Source organism: Sclerotinia sclerotiorum, genomic scaffold (genome assembly GCF_000146945.2).
Source record: "Sclerotinia sclerotiorum 1980 UF-70 scaffold_13 genomic scaffold, whole genome shotgun sequence".
NCBI classification, from domain to species: domain Eukaryota; kingdom Fungi; phylum Ascomycota; class Leotiomycetes; order Helotiales; family Sclerotiniaceae; genus Sclerotinia; species Sclerotinia sclerotiorum.
Genome location: NW_001820823.1, coordinates 861,216 through 887,306, shown reverse-complemented (window position 1 = coordinate 887,306; position 26,091 = coordinate 861,216). Strand labels below are relative to the sequence as shown.

The following is a 26,091-nucleotide window of genomic DNA, read 5'->3' as shown; positions in this document are numbered from 1 at the left end:
AACTTGCATGTCTAGATATCCCGATCTATACCATGCTTTTTGCAGAATTACACAATTCGATACAAGCAACTCGGACAACCAAAATAAGACTAGTTTGAAGAGGAAATACATCGAGAGCGTGGCAAATAAATTGCTTACATAAAATCAGCATCACAATCATAACGAACTGATGGCTTGAGTAGCAGCAATCACATGTTTATCCATGTTCTAATTCAGGTTGCTGATGAACAGCAAACCTAGAACTAATTGAATAATGTCTCTATTCAGCATTATGCTATTACATACCAACACAATTGAGAAAGTAACACTCAAATCAAAAGGTAGCATATTTCAATTACAAGACAATATATTGATGTGTTAATCGATGGATTCAATTTCGCACTCGATTAATTGGATAACCATAATTCTATCCAGGGGCGAGATAATGCGGGGTAGCTCCAAACGCTAAAAGCTCCTCGATGACGTCGTCGTCATTATTTTCATGCATACTCGAGTACATGCAATTGAAGAGTGCAAAATCTTACCTGTAGTATTTAGCATTTCTAACAAACACCTTTTCAATTGAGATCAAATTTGAAATATTCAGTTCAGATTAAACCCAATGTAAGTTGAATTTACGTTCTTCTAAAAATGTATCTCCAGTACAATGAGTTCTAAATGAGTTCCCAAACAAAGCTAATTCAATATTCTAGAGTTGTTACCTCTACAATATATCACCAAGCAAACAACCTTAACAAACACGACAACAACACAACATAATACAGCCATGTCACCCACCCACTTCCTCCGCCTCCCTCATCTCACCCGCCTCACACGCACCACAATCCCCAGCAAACCCATCCTCCTCACCCACCCCTCCATCCGTCCCATAACCACCACCCCCTCCCCCCAATTCCCCCGCAAAGACTCTCAACAAAAAGACAGCATCAATACCGAAGCCACCGAATACAGTAAATCGGGCACCGACGACGCGGCCGCTCGCGAACAATCCGCAGCTTTCGATCCCAACATCACTAATCCCGAGTCGGAAAAAAATCAAGCAGGGAAGGGGGAAAAGAAAGAAGGTTATGGTAATCCGCTAGAAGTGAGTCCCGCGAATAGGGATGTGAGTGGACAAACGGATGAAATGGGTGGGGGGCCGGAGAGGAGTAAGGGGGATGTTAATGTGAGTGGGGAGAAGGGGAGTGGGTTTGGGGGGAGGGAGAAGAAGGGAGGGAGGGGGAGTGTGTGAGAGAGTGGTGGGGATGTAGATGTTTGAGTTAGGGTTGGAGGGCGGATGGTGGAATGAGGTTTGGATCTCGGTGGGTTGCTTTTGGTATATGATGTGATGATGAGAGAGAGAAATGATGGGAAGAGATGAAAAGCACGTAATAATAACATAGCATATTTATAAATGAATGGAAGCAACAATTTACAAGTAAACTACAATACAACATACCTCACCACCTAGACCCAATAATACCACACAAAATTAAAACTCCATCCATCCAACTTAGAATAAACCCACAATCCTAACCAACCCATCCCTAAATCAACAAACCCACCCCTCACTCACCCTTCCACTCCCCCCTCCCCAACCTAACAATATCCGCCTGTCCCAAAACCCACACCCTAGGAATAACCCCCCCATCACTATCCCTCCCCTCTTGTGCCCTCAACCCCGCATTAACCGCCGCCCTCGCAATAACCGTCGCATCCTGTGCCCAAAAATCCCTACACGCATCACCGCCCAACCAACCCACCCAACCCGCCACCTTCCTCAACGCAAACTCCGCCGGTCTCGAATCATCCCTCTCTCCCACTATCAACCCCGGTCTCAAAATAACCACATGTTTAAACGAATCCGCGAGCTCATTCGTAACCGCATCTTCTAATTCACCTTTCATTTTCGAATACGGGATTCGAGAAGTACTATTTGCGCCGCGTGTGGAAATTAGAATGTAGATTTTAGATTTGGGATTGGCATCTTGGGATTCGGAATTATTGTTTGCGAAGGTGCGTGCAAGTTCTAGGTTTAGTTCTAAGTCGATTTTGCGCTGCGCTTCGATACTGCCGGCTTGGGCTTTTGTAGTGCCGAGGGCGGAGAAGAAGATACTAGGGGAGGGGGTGATGGAGGAGAGGAGGGAAGACCAGGTTTTTGTGTCTTCGGATATGAGGGGGTGGAGTTTGGGGGAGGAGGTCGCGGCGGGTTCTTGGGGGCTGCGGCGAGAGAGGGAATGGATGGTTGAGATGGAGGGGTGCGAGAGTAGCGTGTTGAGGATATGGGAGCCCTGTTTTTTTAAGGGTTAGATGTTGTGGTGATGGAGGGAGGTGAATGAGTGAGGAGAATACGTACCACGAGGCCTGTACTGCCTACAATCGAGGTTGAGGTCATTGTATCTGCTAGTTGTAGGTAACAAGGTAATTGAGGTAAAAGGACAAAATTTCCGTATTTTCGTATCTTCGTATCAAACCACTAAAATCTGAAGTCTGGAATCCAATACAAAAATATGTCCTACAAAATATAAAATATAAAGCTAGAGCACAAAGCTAGAACACAAAGCAAAGAATCTTAAACCTTAAGATTCAATTTCACATAACAAATACCAAACTCCAAACTCCATTCTTGAATAACCTTATATAATCATCAAAACAAAGCATATACGTAATCTTTTCAAGTGTCCGCAGGGTCAATGATCTCTCTACTCCGCGCAAATCCGAGGTGTGCGCTACTGCACATGGTAGAGAATTATTAGTCATCTAATTTGAGTACGAGATTGTTCAAAAATGAAGATATACTTAATAAAATTTTGTGATACTTTTCAATCTGAAGTGACATGTACGGCAAATTGGGTATACAAAAATGTTGTTATATTGTGAGAAAGTAGGAATAGTAGACTATATACATAAAGGTTTCCAATTAATTAATCATATAACCCTTAATAATTAAATATAAAAAAGAGACTTCGTTATTCTTTTTTCTATAATAATCGATCTTTTGTATAACGTGGTTTATCAGCAGTCCGCCCATATCACTAGTCCGCCCACTTTTTGACCATTTAACCACTTCAAATTCTAATTAATCAATCATAACTTATTCAATTGATTCAAACTATTAAGAATCTAATAATCTAGGATCTATTATATCATTTTGACAAGTTCTTGAATTATGACCAGTCTTTCCACACTTACTACAGCATCGACTAGTAGATGATTCCCTATTAGAATTTCCCCCATTTTGACGCTCGTCGCGTTGAATCTGATTATCAACCTCTTGTTGTGATAATATATCTTCAGCTTCTTGTCCAGTAAGTACTCCTCCATTACGTAGTTGAATTTTTTTTGGCGCGTCGACGTTTACTTAATGCCTCATTTGCTCTTCGAAGTATACGATTCTCAGCACTCAAAAGTGTAACTTCATATGCCAGTCTCTCTGTACCTTTAGCTAAAGCTTGCACAGTCTCAAATATAGGTGTAGGAGAGCTTGATTGATGACGAGCCATTCGAGCTTTTACTAGAGTTGATTGTAAGAGAGCCTCAGTTGGATTGTGAGGGGTTTGAGAGATCCAGGAATTGGTAAGTTCCAAGGAGGTAGATGGAGGGGTAGAAGTACGAATCCTAATATCCAGTTTTGAGAGTATAGATTGAGGATCGAATGGTATTAGACCTGCTCCTCGAAAACCAGCTTTCATATTCTGAATAGTAAATGATTGTAAATATGCAGCTTTGAAGGCTATAAAGAATTCAACCTTGGTGATATGATTGATATGAGCTTTGATAAATCCTTCAATTTGACAACTATATGAACGTTTAAGTACGCCAAAACACCCAACATCGAGTGGTTGAGTTAAATGACTTGAATGTGGTGGTAATCTGAGGCATATAATATCATTTGACTTGCAATATGATTGAAAAGATATTGATTCGTGGCTTTCGTGCCCATCCAATACTAGCATTCGATATTTGCCCTTCCTTTGACGAATAGTATGTTTATCAAAATGCTTTAACCATTCTAGGCCTGTCTCATTATTCGTCCATCCATTGGAAGTAGGTTTAAGAGCCCAATCTGCAGGAAAACCACTTTCGGTATACCAATTAGAAAGGTGATATTGCCCTTGCACCATCAAGAATAGAGGTATAGTCCAACCCTCTCCATTACCACATATAATCGCTGTAGCCCATTCTCGATTGCCTGGTTGTATTGCCTTGCTTCTGCCACATCGTTCAATACTAGTTACGACCATTCCAGGGCATATTACACCCATCATAAAGCCGGTTTCATCGAAGTTATAAAAATCGGAATCGACAATACCATATTTCGCCCGCATATTCGATACCAATCCAAACCACTCTTCAATAAGCTTGGGATCTTCGCAAAGAGCTCTTTGAAAGTCATAAACGCGATTAAAACGCATCTTTAATTCTGGGCATCGTTTAACAAAGCGATGAGCCTAGAGCTTTCCAACCTTCTTCGCACCCCGCGATTCGAGGATATAATTCGCCATATCTTCTACACCACTTAATTTAGGTGCAAACCCTCTCTCATCCATATCGATTATATACTGGATAAGCACTTCCTCTTCTAATTTGGTCAAATTATGACCTTTTGGTCGATAATCAGCCATATTAGTACAACCTTTAATTCTATCCCTCAAAGTAGATCGAGGTATATTATAAAGGTTTGCCACTTTCCGAATTGAGAATTGTGGATTAAGTTTAATAGCTTCAATAGCTAAGATAATTCGTACTTCTTTAGAATGAGTTTCCATAAGTAATTATTGATAAAACGCGTATTGAAGTGGAAGAGTTGGAAATGGCCAAAAAGTGGGCGGACTAGTGATATGGGCGGACTGCTGATAAACCACGTTATATATTTTTGAACACAAATTGTTTCTATCTCAAATCTATTATGAAATCTATTTTCTCTTTCAATAATATATTACAATACAATCTAATCAATTCCTTCCTTCATTTTTCTTTTATAATGTACTATCGGGATGCATATATCTCGACTTGCATCTTTTATAATATAACAAAGCGACGGTTGAAACATTGATTAGTGACAGGTAGTTTTGAATGGATGGGATGGTAAATGGAGATTTGACTTAAATAAAGAGTCACCAAGAACAGTATGCTACTCAAATATATCACAACAACCATTCCTAAATAATAATACTTTTCATTTCTCGTCTAACAGCCATTCGTCATCATATATCCATCCTAGATCCTAGAGAAAGGACAGAAGAAACCCTCAGAGCGCCAGTCCCCATTCCGTAACCTAACCACAATGTATCCCAAATCTACCACAAGATATTTCCCATATAGACAAAATCTAAACAAACCGTCATAACCAAACGACCAATAAATAAAATCTTCTGTTGAAGCAAATCACCATCTTCTACCATAAACCGAATCTTCTATTTTCTTAGCTTGAAATGGAGTTGGTGCAATCTTTCTTGGTGCCGACGCAGTTTGTGAACCATAACTATTCAAATTTGCCGCACTCTTACTTGGACTCCTACTTGCGGACTCTTTTAGGATTCTAGGTTTCGCACCTAAATCATACGCACCAGTAGCAGGTGGGGCTTGTTCAGCATCTCTTCTAAATAATTGAAGAATTTCTTTCATGCCCAATTTGCCGGCACCACCTTTACCACCTTCGATGGTTTGATTTGCAAGCTCTCGTTTCTTTTCTTGGAGAAGTAAAATTCTCTCCTCAACTGTATCTTTGATGGTAATTTTGTAAACAACAACATCAATTTTTTGCGTGAGACGATGTACACGATCAATGGCTTGTTCCTCAACGAACTATAAATGTATGTGTTAGTAACACTGATCATGTAATACAACGTGAGCAATAGAAAGAACTTACAGGGTTCCAGAATGGCTCGAGAATAACTACTCGAGTAGCAGCTGTAAGGTTGAGTCCTAGAGAACCACACTTCAAACTACAAAGTAAAACTCTGCAATTCTCATCGTTACGAAGTCTGTCCAAACTGGCTTCACGAAGATCGTTCTTCATGCCACCATCATATCTAGTATATTTGAAACCTTTTTGGCGTAAGAATGGCTCAACAAGATCCAACATTGACGTGAACTGTGAAAAGACGATGAATTTATGCTGAGCCGCTTCCTTCCCTAGGATTTTCATCAAATGTGTAATCTTAGTAGATGCAGCAACTCTAGAAAGCTCAGCTTCTTCGTCGGAAGAACCAAATTCATCCTCAACATCCGTTTCTTCTTCCTCCTCTTCAGAGGACTCATCTTCTTCCGAATCCTCTTCTTCCGACTCCTCGAATGATTCATCGGCAGTCTCTTCATCATCGCTATCAAGACTGACAACCTTCTTCTTGCCAATATCTTTAATATCAGGGAAAGAATCATCAAGATCTGAATCATGATCTGAATCAAGCCATTCACCGCCACCTTCACAATTCTCGTCTTCTTTTCCACCAGCCTTTCCTAAAGTAAGAGCACCACGTTTCTTATCTCCGACAAGCCATTCACCTTCTTCCTCGTCATCACTATCTTCAATGATATTCCTATTCCTAGGCTTACGAATTGGAACTGGCTTAGATGCCTTGTGCTTCTTATCTTTCTTGCTCCTCTCTTCCTTCGTCTTTTTCTTCGGGCTGAGCTTCTTACCAGATATCTCGTCCAAATCTGCTTCACAATCCAAACAACGAATAGCACCTTGTGAAATAGCTTCTTTACCAAGCCCGATTTGACAAACCTCACACTTCTTGGAGCCTACACCCAAAGAACCAAACATATCTGCCATCTCATCAAAGTCAGTTGTTGATTTTGATTTGGCGTTGCTAGTTTCTGCTGAAAGAGCATCGGTATCTTTGCCCAATTTATTTCCCACAAGTTTTGGATGATTGCAAGCTTGTCTCAGACGCAACAGCAATACCAACGCACTTGCATAGTTGACCTTGCTCCCACCCATCATTTCTTCGATACTTGCATCGGTACGTGCTTCCAATCTTTCATAAAATTTGCGCTCTTCTGGGGAGAATTCGGCAAATACTTTCTCGATTTTACGCTCGACGACCTTAAACCCTGTTGAATTGGCTTGGCCAGCAACCGAAGGCTTCCCTCCAGGATTCAGAGCTCCTTCCTTCTTTAAGATTTCCTTGGTGCGTCGCTTCATGAAAATTTGCAAATAGTGACGAAGACGCTTGATTGCGACATCACCTCTACCATTTTTCATTGGTCGATCGATTTGGTCCTTCCATTCACGGAGATTATCGTATGGTTTAATTCTCAAGAATTTGATGAGACTTTGCAATTCATCTAAGTTGTTCTGCATTGGCGTTCCTGTCAAGCACCAGCGGTAGTGACTCCGAAGAGAATAGCATGCTTGTGTAGCTTTGGCGTTTCGATTTTTGATGGTATGGGCCTCATCAAGAATGACTCTGTACCAGTGTATGCCAAAACAGCCGACTTTTACACCTTCATCATCATCATCCTTGGACGAATTACCCCATTCCGAAACAAGAATTTGATAAGTTGTAATGACAACGTCATATTTCCTGAGATCCTGGAATCGTTTCGTACGTTGAGGACCATGATGAACACACACACGAAGAGAGTGACTGCTTTCAACCTTGTCTTTGATTTCAGCTTCCCATTGTCGAATAAGTGCAAGAGGTGCAACAACCAAAGTACATTTGTCCAGACCGGAAGGTAATTTGCGTTTACTGCGAGTTTCGTCTGAACTTGATGGTTTTGGATTGCTTAGAATGAGTGAAATCGACTGTAATGTCTTTCCCAAACCCATGTCATCGGCGAGAATGCCTCCTTTTGGTACTATGCCTCTCTTTCCTGTACCAATCTCTCTCCCAATCATCCATTCTAAACCTTCAACTTGATGAGGAAGTAATTTTACATTAATTCCTTCGACAGTCCCATCATCTTCTTCTTCGTCTTCCGATGCAACTTCGAGCTTTTCATCCGATTCGACATTTAGCCCATTCATTTGTACCATCAAGTCGTCTACCTCTGCATCCTTCTTCTTTCTGCGTGATCTGGTTCTAGGTTTTGTATCTTCCTCATCCTCAATAACGCCCTCCAGAAGTGCTTTTAAATCTTCTTGTGCCTTTGCAGGATCAACATAGATGTGTGTCTCATTGTAATTCGGCTTAGACGTGGTAAGATCTACGTAGTTGTTGGATGTATAGGTGTTTATGGATTGGAAGCCTCCATTACTGTTTGGAAGGGATCCAAAAGTAGGTTGAGGTGCAGGGTGAGTTGTTGCATAAGACGATGAACCTGGAACCGGTGCACGAACTGCTGGCTTGTTGTAATCGGCTGGAGCTCGTGGCATAAAAGGGTCGATAATCTTTCGGGCAGCATCCTTTGCTGCCTGTAAGTGTGGATGTGCTACATATAAGTTAGCACTGTAAGTTGATTTGACGCCAGAGTACATACTATGTTTTTCTGTATCTCTGTGAAATTCGGGACGGGATTTTGGTTGGATGAATAACTCAGAGTATTGTTGCTGAGATTTACGGTTCAGTGGGGACTGTGGGAGTGTAGCTTCTCCGAATCTAGGAATGTTTGATAAATGATTTGCGGCATTGCTTTGGGAGGATCGATATTGATCTTTAGGCTCTTCTGGCCGAGGTGCCTGCACCTTTGCTGGAGATATTTCCCTAACCATTTTGTTTCCTTTCTCAACGAGATATCTGTCGTATTTTGTAGTATCAAGAACAACCACGGTTCCTTTCCCTGCTGAATTTGAATTGGATGCTCGACCAATGATTAGAAGAGACGAATCAAAGAGCGAAGTTGAATCACCAAGTTCACTCAAAGATGGGCTATTTTCCGTTACTGGTGACGGGCAAGTTGTTCTTTGAATGCGTGGTATTATATGAGACGGTGTTGTTGTTCTTGAAGTGTTGACGACCCGTTTGAAGTTGTGTTGTTGTTTAAATATACGAGTATTTGTATTTGTAGTCTTATTTCGTCGTTTGAAATTTGGTGCATCTGTTGATCCAATCGTATTTAGCGGGGTGAATCCACCTCTATTTGCTATCAGTAAATATAAATTCCGGATAACCCTCCACGTACAGTACCTCCTAAGAATGTGGATATTTGGCTTACTTCATGAGGTTCAAGAAGATCCTACTATTATTTTAGATCACGCAGGTATTAATCGTGTGTTTGTAGGATATTTGATCACGAAGAGGGCGCGTCAAATTTCAGGGCAGAGGGAACAAAACCGTAGTCGTTGGCACGGAAACGTTATCACCGAAGAAAAACCACTTTACACGACTTCACGATACGTACAAGCAAAATACTATACGGCAACACAGATAAGGAAATATTAGATGTTGAACATTCTTCTCATATATGAATTTGCAACTTATCCTAATCCAAATTTCATGAAGCCAGACCTTTAAGAATGGATTATCAGAAGATCAAAGTAATCTCACAGATTTTTTAAGCTCTTCGGGAACGAGTTTGGCATTCGTTATTTCAGAGAATTGAATCAAATAAGAATCAAAGATTTATAAAAAGGGCATTTTAGCGTTGACCAAGATTGGACCCTCTTAGATAGTATATAAATAATACATTATTTAAACGAATATATGTTCAATTACTAGTGTGAGGGTATCATGGGAAGCAATACTTCTATACGTATACAATTTGACGGCAACGGATCATAAAATACTTCATGGTGCAATCTCCCCATCCTCCATTTCCACATCTTCATCTTCATCCGAGGAAGAGTCACTACTACTAGTATCCTCGTCCTCAGATTCCTCAGATTCCATCTCCGGCCCATCTTCAGTAGCTTCAATATAATCCTTTTCCAGCATAAATGTGTCGGAAAGTTTGTCTGTTTCAAAAACGTAGAAGGTAGGAAATTCGAGGACTGTGCGATTCTCCAGAACTTTGGATATTGACTGTGTTGGGTCCAGAGGTACTAATACTTTAGGATATGATGATCGAGTCTTTGGTCGATGGAGATAGAAATGATACTTGGGATCAAGCTTCCGCGGTGTACTGGCTTGGTAAGTGGAATCCTGGTCCGTTAATATCGTTGGCTGATCCAAAACTACGTTCCAAGCTCCAGTCGAGTCTTGAAATGAGGAAAGCGGCGGGATATCCAACGAATGTTCATCTGACTTGATTCTCTTAGCCTTATTCTCTTTCAACTCATTTGCTTTCCTCTTCTTCAACGCAACTTTTTCCTCTGGCGCCATGTTCAATCTTCGTTGCTCCTCCAGGAGTACTGAGTAAGTATCGTTGATTGACCATTTGTCTATCGACTTATGCAGTATCCTCCCGCCCGCATCTGGCTCTCGAATCCATTCCATCTGCCAATTCATGCACTTCTGGGTTCTACTCCAAGTAGATGTGTTCTCCAAATTTCTAGACATTCCACTCGGTGCTTTGACTAGTGTTATTCCGGAATTTTGTAGCATTTTAGTAATAAAATCTTCGCGCTGGTGCCCTACGGTTTTGTTGGGTCGTCTTCTATCGTCCGTTTGGCCTTGTCTTGCCAATTCGAGTTCCATTTTCTTTACAAGTCCTCGCTCTTCCACAATCTCTCTTTCCGATCTCTCGATTCGATGCTCAATTGAATGGAGGAAATTGTAATCATGATCGATACCCGAAGGAGTTGCCAATTGTGATCTCGGCTTATAGACAGTAGGATCACGAATACCGGAGCATGATGACCAGACTTTGTGACGTTTGGAGCAGGGAAGTGAGCATGTTTGTTGAGAGCATCGTGGACATGTATACTTTGTGGGATTAATATGACAGATGCGACATAATGATGATAGAAGAGGATCTGCCATTGTATTAAAATAATGTATGAATTTAATTAATACTGTATCAATAGTGTACGAATGTGGTAATGTTGTATCAATGATGGCTCTGTTAAATCTCGTTATCGGAAAGCAAAATTATTATCGTAGCCTTGCAGCTAGTGGGCCTGACCTCCAGCTAGTGTAAGGCTGTAACAAGAAACGAGGCTAATTGTAAAGCGCATGAAGAAGCATCCATTGGCTGAATTTGTTTGGGTACTTCACGAAGTTTCATTGGCCCAGCTCGCCACTTGAGAACAAGATATAGCATCCGAGGACATCACCGGAGCCCGGTGAGCTTATTTTCAAATCCTGAATACCTGGCGCTATAAGAATCTACCAGAAGAAAGGGAAGTAGAACTTGATTATTCATTGATAGGTGATTCCATTGCGTTTTGACATTTTTCATAGGTGTTACCAGACAAATAAAAGGTAGAAAGAAGGTCATATACCATCTCTAGCTAATCCCTCCCTCTTCCCCAACTTTCCGCTCCTCCATCTCCTACCTATCCTCATTCTCCCATTCCCCTACCCATCAACCTCATCAATTCCATTGATCCAAAACAAATTCCCACGCTATAACTATCCCATCCCGCTCTACCTCCCTCCCCGCCACCATAAATATCATTTCTTCAGACACAATCTCCTTGGATCACAAAAGAGGAGGGGGAAAAATGGTAATTCAAAAAAGGCCCCCAAAAACATACAACAGCGAGGATTCGCTGGTGGTCACCCACCCAACTACTAATTCGCCGATCTGAAGCTTGTGTATGGCAGAGCGGACGGGATGCCCAATTCTCTTCAGTCTATGGTCGTATGTGACGGAATTGACGTTGTATGGATATATATTTTAAGTGGAAGGGGTAAGCATAGGGCTTGGGAGACAATGTGGGGAGGTTACCATGATGTGAGAGGTAAAATAACATTCTGATTTTAGATCTTCCCCCAACTCGGAGGTTGTGTGAAAATCACACAGGATTGACATCTATTGAATAAAAGAACCTTCTTCGAGATCCAACAATCTAACCATCCATCTTCATCTCAACCCAACTTTCCCGGAACAAAGGGATGTCCAGCACTAAGACCGCCATCTACAGCCCAAGCCTGACCATTCACATAACTACTTTCCTCACTCCCCAAGAATAACGCTACCCTCGCAACTTCATCCGCGTGCGCACCTCTTCCCAGCGGATTCAATTGACCAATTTTCTTTTCCGAGCCTCTAGCTCTTGCAGCTTCATACATTGGTGCAGTCATACCTGTTTCAATGACGCCAGGACAGATGGCATTGACGCGAATTCCCGTGCCTGCTAGCTGATAGGATATTGTTTGAGCTAATGATATCACGGCGGCTTTAGAGGCAGAGTAGTCGCTAGAACCGGCATTGGAACGGAGACCGGCGACTGAAGCTGTGGCTATTATACTACCGGAAGGGTATTGTTTATTCGATGATGTTAGCATCATGGCCGGTGCTGAATATTTGGCTGCCATTGCTACACTATTTTTGATATTAGTACGCGATTTTGCCAAGGATTCAATAGATATCTACCTGACGACATTTGTCCGCAAAGTAGACAAAACTTCATCTGCAGAAATATCTGTAAATATTCTATTTGTGCCTACTACACCCGCATTTGCAAAGAAGACATCCAATCTCCCATATGTCTTTACCGCATGATCAATAACTTCCTTCACAGATTGTTCATCCGCCGCATCAAACTTCCACGTGTGTACTTCGACATCTGGGTATAATGATGCAAGTTCCCGTTTATGCGTTTCGAGATTTGAATCGTTGTAATCGCATATGTATACAGCTCTTGCGCCATTCTGTGCAAACTGATGTGCTGATGCTCGTCCGATTCCCAAGGGACTATTGGTTCCTGCACTATGTCAATACTATAGAATTGGGTCTGGAACGAGAATGATGACCTGTCACAATGACTACTTTGCCTTTCACTCTCGGGCCTGTTGAATCTGGCGCGATTTTCTTGAGAATCGGAATATTTTCAAAGGTTCCCTGATCTCCAATTGGTTTCACAAGTTGCTCGGAAAGGGCTGCGAGTCTTCTCTTTGCGGACGCGGACATATTGGGTATCAATAGTATTATTATGTTTCGTGAGATGATATCAAATTCAAAACAAGATTCAAGAACAGAAACAAAACAAGAGAAACAGTAAAATCAAACAATTATGTCTTCAAATAAGGAGAGATACCGTAAGTAGTAATAAGGCGGGGAGTCTGCAGGTGTTCCCGACGAAGTCTGGGGTAATTGCCTCGGCCTTCGCCGCCCTATCCCGCCTGTATAAATTATCAGTGCTGCTTTTCGAGATGTATCGTATTTTGAGGTTTCTGAGCGAGCGCTTCAATGTACAGCAATTATTCAATCCTATGATCCTTCAATCACATTGATCTGTCTGCCTTGTCTATTTCCAAATAGTAACATATGCAAAATGTGAGTGTGCATATGTGATCACCGAAAAGGAGAGCGGAGTAGTGATACTTCGTTACACACGGTGGTATTCATTAGGAGAGAGAAAGCAACAAAACCAACAGAACTGAGATGCGCCATTTCCAAGACCAAAAATTGGCTCATAGGATGCAGAATCACGTCTTCCGAAAGTAGAAGAGCATGAATCGTTTCATACAGAATGATGACCCAGGTATAAACCTCATATTTTCGTGAGCTGTATAATAATTGAGGAAAGCTCTTGATTTTTTATATGTAAGTTTTGAAATTTTCGATTAACATTTTTTGGGCTGTTCGTGCTACAAAATACGCGAGATAGTGCCGCCAAATAGTGATGATGATGTCTCGACCTTTATTAACCAAAAAGGCCTTTAGCAACTACGGATATAAATCAATATCACCTACTACTTACCATATATTACAAGAACAAATTTTCTCATTCCAAAGTCCCGCCTTTACAGAGTCTTCTTATGTCTCTTCTTCTTCCCAGTCCTTTACGAATTCCGTTTTGAGATATCAAGAGGAAAGTGAATATAACTGGAACAAATGGGAGGAATCACTTCTTGATATCAACCAAGATACCGCAGCGATGGAAAATGATATTACGGGGAATCTTTCCAGGACAGCCTCAGCCGCATCTATGAGGAGTCACCGATCGCAAACAGTACGCGGAAAGTCACGAAGACTTGCTTCGCAAATATCGAGTTCTGCATCATCGATTTCAGATAAATCATTGACTTCCTTCCCCTCCTTCTCCGGTGACTCGCCAACACATGATCGACCCCAATTTATACTACCCACAAACGATGGAACGGCGAACCGAAAAGCTTCCGCTGCAAATTCTATGGTCGATAGCTTAACCACCTCCTCTTCCTTTTCGCATAGCCGTAGTGCCTTGTTCGACGATGCGCCCTTAGGTTCTACCCATATACCTGGATCGGTACATCATGCAAACGACGAACATATCGAGAGGTTGATAGCAAGAAATGGGGCTGTTAAGCTGGTTAGACAGATTGCAGAGGATTTAGCTAGGCGAGATGCGCAAATAGCTGCGCTCAGGCGCAAAGCAGAAGAAAGGGAGAGGTCATTGAGGAAAATTATCTTAGAATGTGGTCTATCGAACCTGGATTTAGAAACTCGTCTGCGAACCATCGAAGGCGGACGTAAGATCTCTGGAACCCCCGTTCCCTCAAGTGAGTCTGCGTTGGAGGTTTTGATGAACGATGCCATGAGTGAAACAGTGGTCGCAGGTGAATTGGACAGTATAGAGAATGATGCTACAATACGCGCCAAAGAGCCCGCGCTGGATAAGGCAATGTCTGGAACGTCAAGAGGTTGGAAGGATTATATTTGGGGTGGGACAAGTAAAACAAGTCGTACAACCAGCCGGGCAAGCAGCATAAATGGAGACGCGATCACTAACGGCGCAACCGTTCATGTACGAAGTGGGGGTCCAGGTCGGCGCACAGTTCTACAGAACGATCTTTTCCACCCACCGGATGCTATATCCTCACTGGAAAGCTTAAGCCGCCCTCCAAGTAATGGTTCAATAGCTGGCAATCGGCAGAGAAAACAGTCTAGTCTCGCGACGTTGGCATTAAAGCTCGTGGCCGGTACCTCGACCGCTCGTGATTCGGATGGAAAACCCCGTCGCGGCAGGTCTAACAGTGCTGAGACCGAACCACCAGGTCGCACACGTTCCAGAACCAGTACCAAAAGCACAATGTCTGCTCGAGCGGCACCGAAGATGAATCCTAGACCCATACGCAATCCTACTCCGTTGACACAAAACACAATTGTTGCCACACAGGAGAGGTGGGATACAATGGGCTCTAGTCCGCAGGGTTCTAGTATAGCAGGCAGTGAGAATTTCGGCCCCGTCGAAATGGACACTATTTTAGCCCCAGAAGATCAACCGCCAACCTTGATGCAATACAAAAACTATAACAATCAAGAGTTTCTAACTGACCGATTTGGATTTATATATGATCAGCGACGCAAGAAGAGACAAAGAGAAGCAGCTGAGAGGATGCGAAAGGGCAAGAGAGGTAGTCGTGTGGAAATGCTTAATGGTGGGAGAAGCAACACGATATCTGCAGCAGTAGCTGAAGGAGATGATATCGATGATTTTCATCCTGAGTCACCTGAGTCTATAGCAACTGATGACAAGGGTGATGATGAAGACAAGCCTGTGAAACGTTGGCAAGACTATCTTAAAATCGCAACATTTCCCACGGAGTTACTAGCTCATACACCATCGGGTAGTATGCCTGCCTTCGAAGTTATGGAAGGAGGTGAAGTGCCAAGATCCCCTGGGATCCTAACCGAAGAAAGAGGATTTGTTCCTCTGGCGACCACATCAGCCCCTGCATTATCTATCGCATCAGATACCGCCACAATCTCGAAGAATACTCCATCGCCGTCCTCTACCCCGGTTCCTCCAACGGAAGATACTGAACCCGTAAAATTATTGCTACAGCAACTTGGCGAAGTTCATGATTCTTTACAAAGAGAGAAAACCGTGCGGTGGAATGATTTCCTTCGCAAAGTTAGAGCCGAACGCAAACGTGAAGGAGAGGCAGCGGCCGCTGCTCTTGCCTTAAATACAGACTCGCGGTCACAGCGACCTATAGCAATTATGCCGGAAGCAAGCCTAGCAGATGGTGAAATGATTGGTGTATCTGGCTTGGGTAACAAAGGCAAAGTCGGTCGTGCCAAGTGGAATGAGTTCAAGAATTTAGTTCTTGGTGGTATTCCGGTAGCATACAGAGCTAAAATTTGGGCTGAATGCTCTGGAGCTTCTGCAATGCGTATTCCAGGCTACTATGATGATTTGATAGCTCGTAGTGAGGAAGAGGATGATCCAGCTGTTGTTGCTCAAATTCAAATGGATATCAATCGTACATTGACAGATAATATTTTCTTTCGAAAAGGTCCTGGAGTCGCTAAACTAAACGAAGTACTCCTAGCTTACTCTCGACGAAATATTGAGGTTGGGTATTGTCAAGGGATGAATTTAATCACTGCATGTCTACTGCTTATTATGCCAACGGCAGAGGATGCTTTCTGGGTTTTGACAAGTATCATCGAGCATACCCTACCACCTGGATATTACGATCACAGTCTTCTAGCCTCTAGGGCAGATCAACAAGTTCTACGACAATACGTAGCCGAAATTCTTCCCAGATTATCCCAGCATCTAGATGACTTATGCATTGAACTCGAAGCCCTCACATTCCAATGGTTTCTCAGTGTCTTTACCGATTGTCTCTCCGCTGAAGCTCTATTCAGAGTCTGGGATGTTGTACTATGTATGAACGATGGTAGCACATTCCTCTTCCAAGTTGCGCTCGCTCTGTTAAAACTCAATGAACAACAATTACTCCAATGCTCATCGCCAGCAAATGTATATACGTATATTAATCATCAGATGACAAACCATGCTATCAGTATCGATGGATTAATTCATGCGTCAGAAGGATTACGCAAAGTGGTTAAGAGAAAGGAGATTGAGATTAGAAGAGCAAAAGCTATCGAAGCAGAAAAAGATTTAGTCAAGCAACGTGAAGCTAGGAATGCAGCAAGGAAAGCAGAGAGGATGGCAGCTTTAGAATCGAGCCCGGAACTCTCGGTTTCATCGCAAACGAAGGATAGGGATGGGGGAAGTGATGAATCGGATGAATTGACGGTTAGGAGTCCGATGCCGGTAGATGATGATGTGGATTAGATGGGCGGAAGATAGATTTGGTGGGCGTCGTGTGTTTCTTTGGTTCTGTGGGATGGGGATATTGCATTTACAACGGAGCAGAGCGGATTTGGGAAATGATACCCTGGTTTCTAACTTTTTTTTTTCTGGGGTTTCCTTGCAATTCCTTTTGCGTTTGGATTATGCATCATGGTTCATAGTAGGGCTCTTGTACATATGAGATGGGCTGGTGGTGCTATGGATATGTTGCTGCAGGGGAGGACACTCAATAAATTCCAGCATACGTACACCAGCGTTAGATATCGTATATGAGGAATTCAATATCTTTTCTTAAGCATAACTTCACACAAGCGCGGGTGTGTAATAAAATATGACTTGGTGTTTTCATTATCTAGAAAGTCTTTGAGTGATTGCAGTTGTTTTTGAGGGGGTTTGAGACTCTGAGAAGTCTTTTCTCAATTTGTTTATAATAGTTTAACTTACTTAGATACATGAGGTTATATTTGAAAGAATAATTACTCATCGTAAGATCTTACGAGTATAGAATATTAAAGTATAGGTATTCTTGAAGAAAAAGAAGGAGATAGATAATAGAGTAGATTAGATTATATCTAATAATAAAGAAATGGTGTAAATATAAGGTTCTATTATCAAAAAAAAAATTAATAAATAGATAGATATGTGGAATTATTAAGGTGGTGATTTATGTAAAGATCCTACTTGGTTAAAATCTAAATATCTATGCCAAAAATTTCAGTAGGGTGTATTAAGAATTGTTAAACATTAGTAGAAATCCTTAGAAATCTTTAAAATTCCTCCCGTGTAGTTTCTATTCTAAAAATAAAAAAGATATGATTCTTATTCTCATCGCGAACTCTAACCACTAACACACTAACCCTCCCTCCCCCTCACCTCCTCCTCCCTCCTCCTCTCCCTCCTCACTTCCCCATCAAACCCAATCCCCCAATCTCCTCAATCTCCCCCCTCAAAACCCTATTCCCCTCCTTAAGTACTTCCTTTAACTCCGCCTGCGCAGCATACGTCTCAATGGCCTGCTTTAACTCTTCAATTTGCCTTTCTCGTTTCTCGCGTTTGAGGATTTCGTATTCGAGTTTTAGGTGGGTTATTTGCTTTTGGCAGGGGATGCAGAGTTGAATGGGTGGGTTGGGTTTGGATGTGATGTGGAGAGCTGGGGTGGGAGGAGGTTTGTTAGGGGTGGTGTTTTGTTTTGTTTTTTTATCGGGAGTGGTGGGAGTGGGGAGGAGATATGTTTATAGGATGTGGGTTTTTGGGTTTTGAGAGGGAAAGGTAGACTTACTATTTTGTCTAGGATCCAAATCGCCATCGCAAATAGCACAACGTGCATCTTCGAAGATTGCAAAACCGAGTGTTGACATATCGATTGAAGGGAGTGTGTAATTACTATTATATCTACCAATACCGTTATTCGCAGGAAATATTTGTTTATTTTCTTTTTTCCTGTGCGTGGATTGTGTGAAGTCAGTTGGGAATGACATTGTAGGAGTAGAAATGGTTCTTGGGAATTGTTTTTTGGAGCGGAAGATGTTGAGCCATGATTTGGGTTTCATATTCTTTTTTTAAATATGGTGTGAGGGGGCTTGGAGTTGGGGAAATGAGATTGGGAGATTGGATGGGTGGATGGGTGAATGGTGTTGATGGGATGGTTGTGGGGTTTTCATGGAATATGGAGTAAATAATAGTTACTTGTTTTGTTTTGTTTCTGTCTTCTGTTATGGTATTTCAGATGAGATGCGATGTAAAGGATCCTCAAATTCAAGGTTTCCAGCTGGTGGTGAAATCTTTCATTTTCCTCAAAGCTCCAATCAAGCTTGTTGATAGGTGAAGAAGGATGATTTCTCGAATACAACACTTCATATTAAACACTTGCAGGATATATCTATGACTTCAAAGCAAAGACATCCTAGAAGTCTACCATACAAATTTACAAGTTGCATGACGCAAAATAGTATACAGATATGAAGTTGAACAGTTCTGCGCTATGTAAATTCACTCGAACCATGAAGTTTTCTAGAACCTCACAGCGACAAGTAATATACCACGTCATCCTCCTTATTCTCCTGAAATTCAACAAGAACACACCGCTTCCTATCAAGTCATGAAGACCTAACTTGAATTACAGCGCGGCAAACTTCTCGATTATAATTCACGATAATCATGAATGTGAAGTCGAGACGAGACGTCTACCCCATTCAACTAAACTCCTACTCCTTGCTCCACTTGGACTATCGAGAGAGTTGTATCTGGCAGAGACTTTATAGATGATACTATATTAGGTGGTATTAATTCCATAAATGCACTTGCTCGTAGAATGGTATTGTGCAGTAACCTACTTGCATATTCTCTTACTTCTCCAGATATACTCCATATATACCGATAATGACCCGTATAGCGGTATCAGGATAGCATTATCATTAACGATAATGACACGAGAAGAAAGGAGTAAGCGAATAACTTTCTTTCCTTCCTTCCATCCCCGAGGTCCTGGATGATGTCGCGGAGCTTAAGCTTCCTGTGTGTTTTAACATGGAAAAGAAATGACCTTAGCTTACACAGGTTTACATTCCACCATCTCAAATAACTTACAGCGATAGCTACAAAAAAGATTCGTATTACAAGGGCTAGCTAGAAATACCCATCATTTTCCCCATATTTTACCTTTTGCACCGTGATTCTAAACTCCAAAGATTTCATCATTGAAAAATACGATGTAACCTTACTAAATAATCATCAAATCACATGACAGCGTGAACCTCTTTCACGTAAACCACGTTCCATTTCGTGTTCGTGTTCACAGCATGTCATTTCCAACAAACAGACAGACATCAGAGGTATGAATCAAACCAACCGTAAATTTTTCGTCAATTACATCTAGACCCCCTTCAAAATCTCTATCAAACATACCAATTCAATGGAACTACTAATTAACATATGCATCATACCGACTTTACGAAATACTTTTTATGAGATGTTCCAAACAATCCTGTAACCTACGAGTTCAAAGCCTGGTAAATAGAGGGGTAAACATACATTTCCTCCAATCATTACTTCGGCAGACGTCAGGTACAGTCTTTTTTTTTTTTAAAAAAATAAAAAATGTGACATCATCATAAATCTGATTATATTGTGATAGATGTATTGCGTTATGATGTTACACAAATATGCGCCGCATAGCATCATCCATTGAAAGCTTGCTTTGTTTAGATACATGATATTACTTCATTTTTGCTTGTTTTTACCAAGTCTGCATATTTGAACCTGAATATCAAATATTTTGTCAATGCAATCGTGGCATCATTTACTTAGCTCCTGTTGATCTCGATCAGGAGTTTATGCTCCGAAGCAAGGAATTGGAAACGGTAGGGACGCTGGGATTTTGCTATATAAGATTTGGTTGATTTCCTGTCAATCACATTCAATTCCTTCCTTCCAAGCAACTGAAACTCAACATCCACATTTTTAAAGATTTCAATAAGACAAAACTTCAATCAAACCTTTGATAAACTTCAAAATGAGCGACAAATACAAGCCCACTGGTAATTCGTTTTCCATCCTTTAACGCCATGCTATATTCCTAACATCTTTTATAGAGCACGAGGGTCTCAAGGAGGACGGTACTCCAGACAAGAGAGTTGGCACTGGAGAGTTCGCCTACGGTCAAGTTGATCCACATGTAAGGCCCACTTACCTTGCTACCTAATGGGTATAATATCCTCTACATATTTCCATCGCTAACCATCTTCCCTGATCACAGGAGGCCGGAGCCAAAGGTGGACAAGCAACAGGTAGCTCTGATACCGACGAGAGCTACGAGAACGAGGGCGGCGGCAGCAGCGGAGGTAGTAGCGGAGGCCGTAAGTTCCTATTCTCTTCTCTTATACTCACTCTACTCCATATCTCACATTCATATGTATTTGATATTAACATACTACTCTGGCAGAATTCGCACACGGAAAAGTCGACCCACATGAGGCTGGCAAGAAGGGAGGAAGATCTTCCAATACTGGATCTTCTTAGATCTCTTGATGTCTTTCTTGATGATGATGTCTTCAAGATGATTCAATGGCGCTCGGCGATATGAAAGGAAGGGTTGACTGTGTAAAACGAAATGATTTCGCTCGTTACCAGTCCTTGCATGGGCTGATGGGTAATTTTGGTTGGTTAATGGATTTTAATTTGCGAATGCGAATGCGAAAAGCAATCATTAGCAAAATAATAATGTGATTTTCCTTTTTTTTATGTTTGGAAATTGTGATTGTCGGTATTGTGATGTTGTGGTGTATTGTTGTATTATCATTCCATGAATGTTGTCATAATCAGAAGAGAGGGTTGAGGTTATTCCAAGGCCCTCCCTGATAATGATCACGATTGATTATGTAATACGTGAATGTCCGTGCGGCTGTGCATTGGCCAATTCCGGCCTGTTTTTTCCCCTCCGAAAAGGCGGGGTAAATTGGACCTCACATTTAGCAGCTATTCGGCCTTCATATTCGCATGTACTAGGTATATCGGACAAAGTTTAATTATGATGGCGAATACACTCACTACATCGACTTGACAGCATGAAATGGTGATCTTTGATCTGAATACCTATTGATACCTAGTAGGAATACTCGAACTTGCTTATCAATCAAAAATCTGTGTCATTCGTCATACATGATCTGACTGTTGTTAGGCCTAATATGGCAAGTATGATGATTGTGGACCTGCTATATAATCATGATTTGTAACACCAATAATAAGATAACCCTCTTTATACTTCCAAGAACAATGCCTCCACCGTCTAATCAATACTTCAGCGTTATATTAATAAGTCCTTGAATGCTTGGTGGCCGAAACTAACTCGAGTAGTAGTTATACGCTGACAAAGTATCCCCGCATAGCCCACTCACTACATACGTGGTGGTTCTTTGAACTCCTCACTTCCATTTCTTCATTCTGTATTTAATCCCAAAATTCAAAATACTTCAAGTTGTGCTCAATCCCAGAATCAAAATACATCAAGCTGTGCTCAAATCTCAATTAAATTATTCCAAGATGTCTTCTAACTTCTTTCTTGATGGTACTCCTGATGAGGTCAAAAATGCAAAGGTTATTTACTCCATGTTTGCATGCTTAGGACATTTAGCTGATTATGAAATGATAAGGGGTTGCATCTTGTAACGATGTCAACACCTAATGGCAAGAAGGTTCAGATTATGCTTGAGGAGTTACAGGCTGTATATGGCACCGAATGTAATGATATTCCCTTGGGCCCGTTCAAATAATCTGGATTGCTGCAGTCGATACTTTTGGAATTGGCCTGGAGTCAAGTGTAGACAGTTATGCTAACATTTAGATCAGACACCCACACTCTACTCAATATTACGACTAATGAGCAGAAGAAAGATTGGTTTCTAAAGCTCAACCCAAATGGTAATCTTCAACAAAACAAAATCATGTAAAAGTTAGAGGCTCACTATCTTGCAGGCCGAATTCCCATCTTGATTGATAACACCAAGACACCTCCATTTCCTGTCATGGAGACTAGTGCAGAGTTATTATATCTCTTGAAAGAGTTTGATAGCAAAGATATATTCGGATTTAAGGATGAGTTGGAGAGAAATGAGTGTCTTCAATGGCTCTTCTTTTGGCATGGTAGTGTAAGTTCTTTGCTGCCCTTAATCATGTAACTCTACTAATCATTTTGCAGGGTGCTCCGGTGAGTTTAAGCATTATATTCCTCTTCTATAACCATCATATGGATGTCATGAACTTCGTCTTCTTCGGAAACATCAGTTGAGATGAGTAATTACTCTTCCAACATTACTAATGACTTGAATTTAGTACCAAGGTCAAGTGACCTACTTTGCCAAGATTGCAAGTGAGAAAAATCCAGGTAAGTAGTAACTATTGTCCATCTTCATATAGAACAATCAAGTAACCCTGGTGATGCATAGGAGCCTTGAAGCGATACAAAGACGAGACGTTGCGCATTTTCGGGGTACTCGAAATTCGCTTATCAGGCAAATATACCGGCGAGCCTCGTGATTATTTGGCTGGGAATGGAAAAGGAAAATATTCCGTTGCAGATATTGGAACTTGGCGTAAGTTATCTTCATACTGCGTTTGATGCTCAGGTTCATTGACAAACACTTCAGCATGGGTGAGTGGATGGGACTTCTCAGGTGCTATTACGCAGGAAGAAATGAACCAGTTCCCAAATTTGTTGAAATGGATTGATAGAATTGCTGAGGTTAGTATTTTGTGTACAATTTGAGTGAGTTTTGCTAATGAGAATAGCGGCCGGCCGTCCAGAGTGGAACATCCGAAAAATGGCAAAATTGGTGAATGCTATTGTAAGGACAGTAGGATAGTAGTTAGGTCATCAAGTTTTATTGGTACCTAGCACCAAGTAGGTACCTGAAGAAAGTCAGAATGGAAGCAAACTCAAGATGTATTTGAAATGCGTCAATTTTATTGACTTCAATATCAAATCTCCCGTGACTTTTCTTTCTATACCATTTGTTCAAACGTTCCAGCTCTTTCGGTCTGCATCCCAACTTCTCAATATACTATCTGTCTTCAAACATTCAAAATTCCAATCATCTCAATAATCACAAACATCGAAAAAAGCAATTCTGAATGTGAGTTATCTTAAAATAAGTAGTCTAATCGGCAAGGCTGTGATGTATTCACCCGTTACTAGTGTTTTAAGGTCCTATATAAAGTTCGGCCTCTTGCAGGGGACTTTTTTCTTTTTTTTTTCACAATAAACAGCACCTTACTAATATCCAAAATAGAAAACATTTATGATTTTTGTATATTGATAAAAAATTCCGCTTTGCATGCTTTGCAGGTGTGTTTTGCTTTTTTGCGTCACAGGATGCTTGCTGTGATGCTTATTTACTGTCGCAGCTTCTTTTTTTCATAGAGTGTGTTTGCTGTCAAACGCGACTTTTCATTATCGGAAGCAGATTGTATTACAACTTTTCACTGATTCAACAGAAAGTGTTCATTCGTTCGCAAAAGAAGGGAGTTTTAAACTTATACCTAGAATTTTCTACAGAAAAAGAAAAAGGAGTTTAAACGTTATCATTGCCAAAGCCCTTCGCATCTTCACTACTTGTTGACAAAAAAAGCGGATGGCATCGACAACAACAATATTTCCCAGAGCTTTTACTATCAACGCAATAGTAGTCTATTGAGAAGCTTCGTCTTAGCAGAAGAGGGATGTTTTATACCTGCAGGCACTTTCCACTGGTGAGTGACCTTAGCTTGAACTTACAAATATCACGGTCACCTTTGGGTAAGTAGGCGCACAAATCTTTTTTTGATCTTAATTTGTATCAAATTCAAATTAATCAAATTCACCGTTTCTCCGCTCCGACGAAGCATTCAATTAGTTTTAGTATTGATCAATATCTTTTTCGGGAGACATACTTTTATTTTTTTTTAGAATCATAATACTAATTAATCATTCTTCTTTTAACAGAAACACAAATATCCTACCCATCCGACATTATTTTTAAATGGATATCACTTCCGCCCATACACTTCCTCTGGCAGATGCCAGTCAGTTTGAAGAATGGCTTCAAATAGCCATGAAGTGGAAAATCGGAAAGGTAAACTTTTGCAGCTCTCCTGTGCCACAATTTCCGCTAATCACCACTTCGATCACAGCATTACAGACGGACATCCCCTGAAAAAGAAGAAAAGGTCGACGGGAGCAAGGGAGAACTGATGGGACTCTCAACACCACCTGCTTCTCCCTTGAAGTCAGTATCCTCGTCCTCTTTGAATTCTTCAGTATCCGTTCGATCAGACTCAGTTACATCTTCTCTGGCTCTTTCGACCTCCGAAGCTCCATCTTTGACTGCGCCATGTTTGACCTCAGAAAAAGTAGTTGCACTGCCCGATCACAATTTGGCTATTAATTCAGACGTCACTACTTCATGGATAGCGGACCTGCCTTATCGTCCCAAAACGTTGGCGCCACTTTCTCCTCCTTCTCCTCCTCCTCCACCTCTAGAGCAAGAAACCGGATTCAAGAACGACTTCTTCGAGATCAGAAGTTCCCCAAAGGGCGGTCTAGGTTGTTTTGCAAGAAGGGATATCGAGTCTGGGATTATGATTCACTCCGAGGAACCTCTGTTTATATCTTCAATTCTACAAATCTATCATAACTTCGAACAATTGACAGCGGAAAAACAAGCTGCTTATTTGGGATTACATTGTTGGCATGGTCTCGCTAACCACAAAATTCTTGCAATTTTTCAAACTAATCGGTACGTTATTGTCTTTACTACAAAACCTAATCCTCCCCAACTCAATTCGTGTAAAAGAAGTACATCACTAACTAAAACTCTTAAATAGTTTCCACATAAGCGGCGGAAAAGCTGGTATCTTTCTCAATTCATCCCGTTTCAATCACGCTTGTCCTAGTTTCCGTAATTGCAGCTACAACTACGACAAAGATAGCAACAGAATGATTTTCACAGGTACCGAAGCGATAAAAAAGGACCAGGAACTTACAATCTCGTACGCAAGTATCCCTAATTCTCTCTATGAAAACTATGGATTCTTTTGCGACTGTCCCGGATGTCCACCTTCAGATGCCGCATATAGAGACTGGAAGAATGAAGATAGAGTAAGAAGGAATGGAGAGCGTGATGGTGAGAGGATGGGAAATTTTGAGGAGCCTTCGTATTCGCTTAGTTCGGCTTGGGAGAATGATGTTTATGAGTGGTAGGTGGGATGGGCTAGGTGTTAGTTGATGAGGAGAAAACATTGTTATTCGTTGAGCTAAACTTTAGCGGGAGGTGGAGGTGGAGTTAGAAAGTTGTTAGATGATGAATTATTGTGGATGAAGGGAGATTCAGTCTTGAGGATAATGCAGTGGTTTTAGCGCTGGGTTTGTGGATTGCGTCAGGTATGGTCTGGTCTGGTATGGTTTAGTCTGGGGGTTAAGGGAGTCCGGGATTGACGTTAAACTATCATTAATACTTAGTACCTATTGTGAGGGAAGTCGGGGGTGATTATTATTTCGAATATCATAAGATTACATCGTTTGGAATGCAGCTGTTTAGTGTGGGTGT

At 41.4% G+C, this 26,091-nt stretch overlaps 12 protein-coding genes across 12 annotated transcripts; 5 read left to right on the top strand and 7 right to left on the bottom strand.

Moving 5' to 3' along the window:
* Positions 1 to 766: 766 nt before the first annotated feature.
* On the top strand, positions 767 to 1,231 carry SS1G_09489 (predicted protein; the record flags this gene model as incomplete). The annotated part of the gene is made up of 1 exon (XM_001589717.1): positions 767 to 1,231. One exon carries the CDS (start codon positions 767 to 769, stop codon positions 1,229 to 1,231), a length of 465 nt encoding a protein of 154 aa, XP_001589767.1.
* Positions 1,232 to 1,547: 316 nt separating this feature from the next.
* On the bottom strand, positions 1,548 to 2,374 carry SS1G_09488 (hypothetical protein; the record flags this gene model as incomplete). The annotated part of the gene is made up of 2 exons (XM_001589716.1): positions 1,548 to 2,270; positions 2,336 to 2,374. 2 exons carry the CDS (start codon positions 2,372 to 2,374, stop codon positions 1,548 to 1,550), a joined length of 762 nt encoding a protein of 253 aa, XP_001589766.1.
* Positions 2,375 to 3,302: 928 nt separating this feature from the next.
* On the bottom strand, positions 3,303 to 4,394 carry SS1G_09487 (hypothetical protein; the record flags this gene model as incomplete). The annotated part of the gene is made up of 1 exon (XM_001589715.1): positions 3,303 to 4,394. The coding sequence occupies one exon, from the start codon at positions 4,392 to 4,394 to the stop codon at positions 3,303 to 3,305; it is 1,092 nt and encodes a 363-aa protein (XP_001589765.1).
* A 973-nt stretch (positions 4,395 to 5,367) lies between these two features.
* SS1G_09486 (hypothetical protein) lies at positions 5,368 to 8,644 on the bottom strand (the record flags this gene model as incomplete). The annotated part of the gene is made up of 3 exons (XM_001589714.1): positions 5,368 to 5,787; positions 5,852 to 8,364; positions 8,413 to 8,644. 3 exons carry the CDS (start codon positions 8,642 to 8,644, stop codon positions 5,368 to 5,370), a joined length of 3,165 nt encoding a protein of 1,054 aa, XP_001589764.1.
* A 1,015-nt stretch (positions 8,645 to 9,659) lies between these two features.
* SS1G_09485 (hypothetical protein) lies at positions 9,660 to 10,793 on the bottom strand (the record flags this gene model as incomplete). Its single annotated transcript, XM_001589713.1, has 1 exon — positions 9,660 to 10,793. The coding sequence occupies one exon, from the start codon at positions 10,791 to 10,793 to the stop codon at positions 9,660 to 9,662; it is 1,134 nt and encodes a 377-aa protein (XP_001589763.1).
* Positions 10,794 to 11,843: 1,050 nt separating this feature from the next.
* Positions 11,844 to 12,888, bottom strand: SS1G_09484 (hypothetical protein; the record flags this gene model as incomplete). The annotated part of the gene is made up of 3 exons (XM_001589712.1): positions 11,844 to 12,300; positions 12,352 to 12,682; positions 12,732 to 12,888. The coding sequence occupies 3 exons, from the start codon at positions 12,886 to 12,888 to the stop codon at positions 11,844 to 11,846; spliced, it is 945 nt and encodes a 314-aa protein (XP_001589762.1).
* A 1,029-nt stretch (positions 12,889 to 13,917) lies between these two features.
* Positions 13,918 to 14,499, bottom strand: SS1G_09483 (hypothetical protein; the record flags this gene model as incomplete). Its single annotated transcript, XM_001589711.1, has 2 exons — positions 13,918 to 14,111; positions 14,433 to 14,499. The coding sequence occupies 2 exons, from the start codon at positions 14,497 to 14,499 to the stop codon at positions 13,918 to 13,920; spliced, it is 261 nt and encodes an 86-aa protein (XP_001589761.1).
* Positions 14,500 to 14,992: 493 nt separating this feature from the next.
* On the top strand, positions 14,993 to 16,996 carry SS1G_09482 (hypothetical protein; the record flags this gene model as incomplete). The annotated part of the gene is made up of 1 exon (XM_001589710.1): positions 14,993 to 16,996. One exon carries the CDS (start codon positions 14,993 to 14,995, stop codon positions 16,994 to 16,996), a length of 2,004 nt encoding a protein of 667 aa, XP_001589760.1.
* A 917-nt stretch (positions 16,997 to 17,913) lies between these two features.
* Positions 17,914 to 18,492, bottom strand: SS1G_09481 (predicted protein; the record flags this gene model as incomplete). The annotated part of the gene is made up of 2 exons (XM_001589709.1): positions 17,914 to 18,164; positions 18,294 to 18,492. The coding sequence occupies 2 exons, from the start codon at positions 18,490 to 18,492 to the stop codon at positions 17,914 to 17,916; spliced, it is 450 nt and encodes a 149-aa protein (XP_001589759.1).
* A 2,033-nt stretch (positions 18,493 to 20,525) lies between these two features.
* Positions 20,526 to 21,031, top strand: SS1G_09480 (predicted protein; the record flags this gene model as incomplete). The annotated part of the gene is made up of 4 exons (XM_001589708.1): positions 20,526 to 20,550; positions 20,605 to 20,687; positions 20,769 to 20,868; positions 20,955 to 21,031. The coding sequence occupies 4 exons, from the start codon at positions 20,526 to 20,528 to the stop codon at positions 21,029 to 21,031; spliced, it is 285 nt and encodes a 94-aa protein (XP_001589758.1).
* Positions 21,032 to 22,051: 1,020 nt separating this feature from the next.
* On the top strand, positions 22,052 to 23,344 carry SS1G_09479 (predicted protein; the record flags this gene model as incomplete). Its single annotated transcript, XM_001589707.1, has 6 exons — positions 22,052 to 22,119; positions 22,353 to 22,429; positions 22,484 to 22,656; positions 22,841 to 22,892; positions 23,155 to 23,249; positions 23,312 to 23,344. 6 exons carry the CDS (start codon positions 22,052 to 22,054, stop codon positions 23,342 to 23,344), a joined length of 498 nt encoding a protein of 165 aa, XP_001589757.1.
* Positions 23,345 to 24,525: 1,181 nt separating this feature from the next.
* On the top strand, positions 24,526 to 25,901 carry SS1G_09478 (hypothetical protein; the record flags this gene model as incomplete). The annotated part of the gene is made up of 4 exons (XM_001589706.1): positions 24,526 to 24,618; positions 24,677 to 25,281; positions 25,370 to 25,668; positions 25,810 to 25,901. 4 exons carry the CDS (start codon positions 24,526 to 24,528, stop codon positions 25,899 to 25,901), a joined length of 1,089 nt encoding a protein of 362 aa, XP_001589756.1.
* Between the last annotated feature and the right edge of the window lie 190 nt (positions 25,902 to 26,091).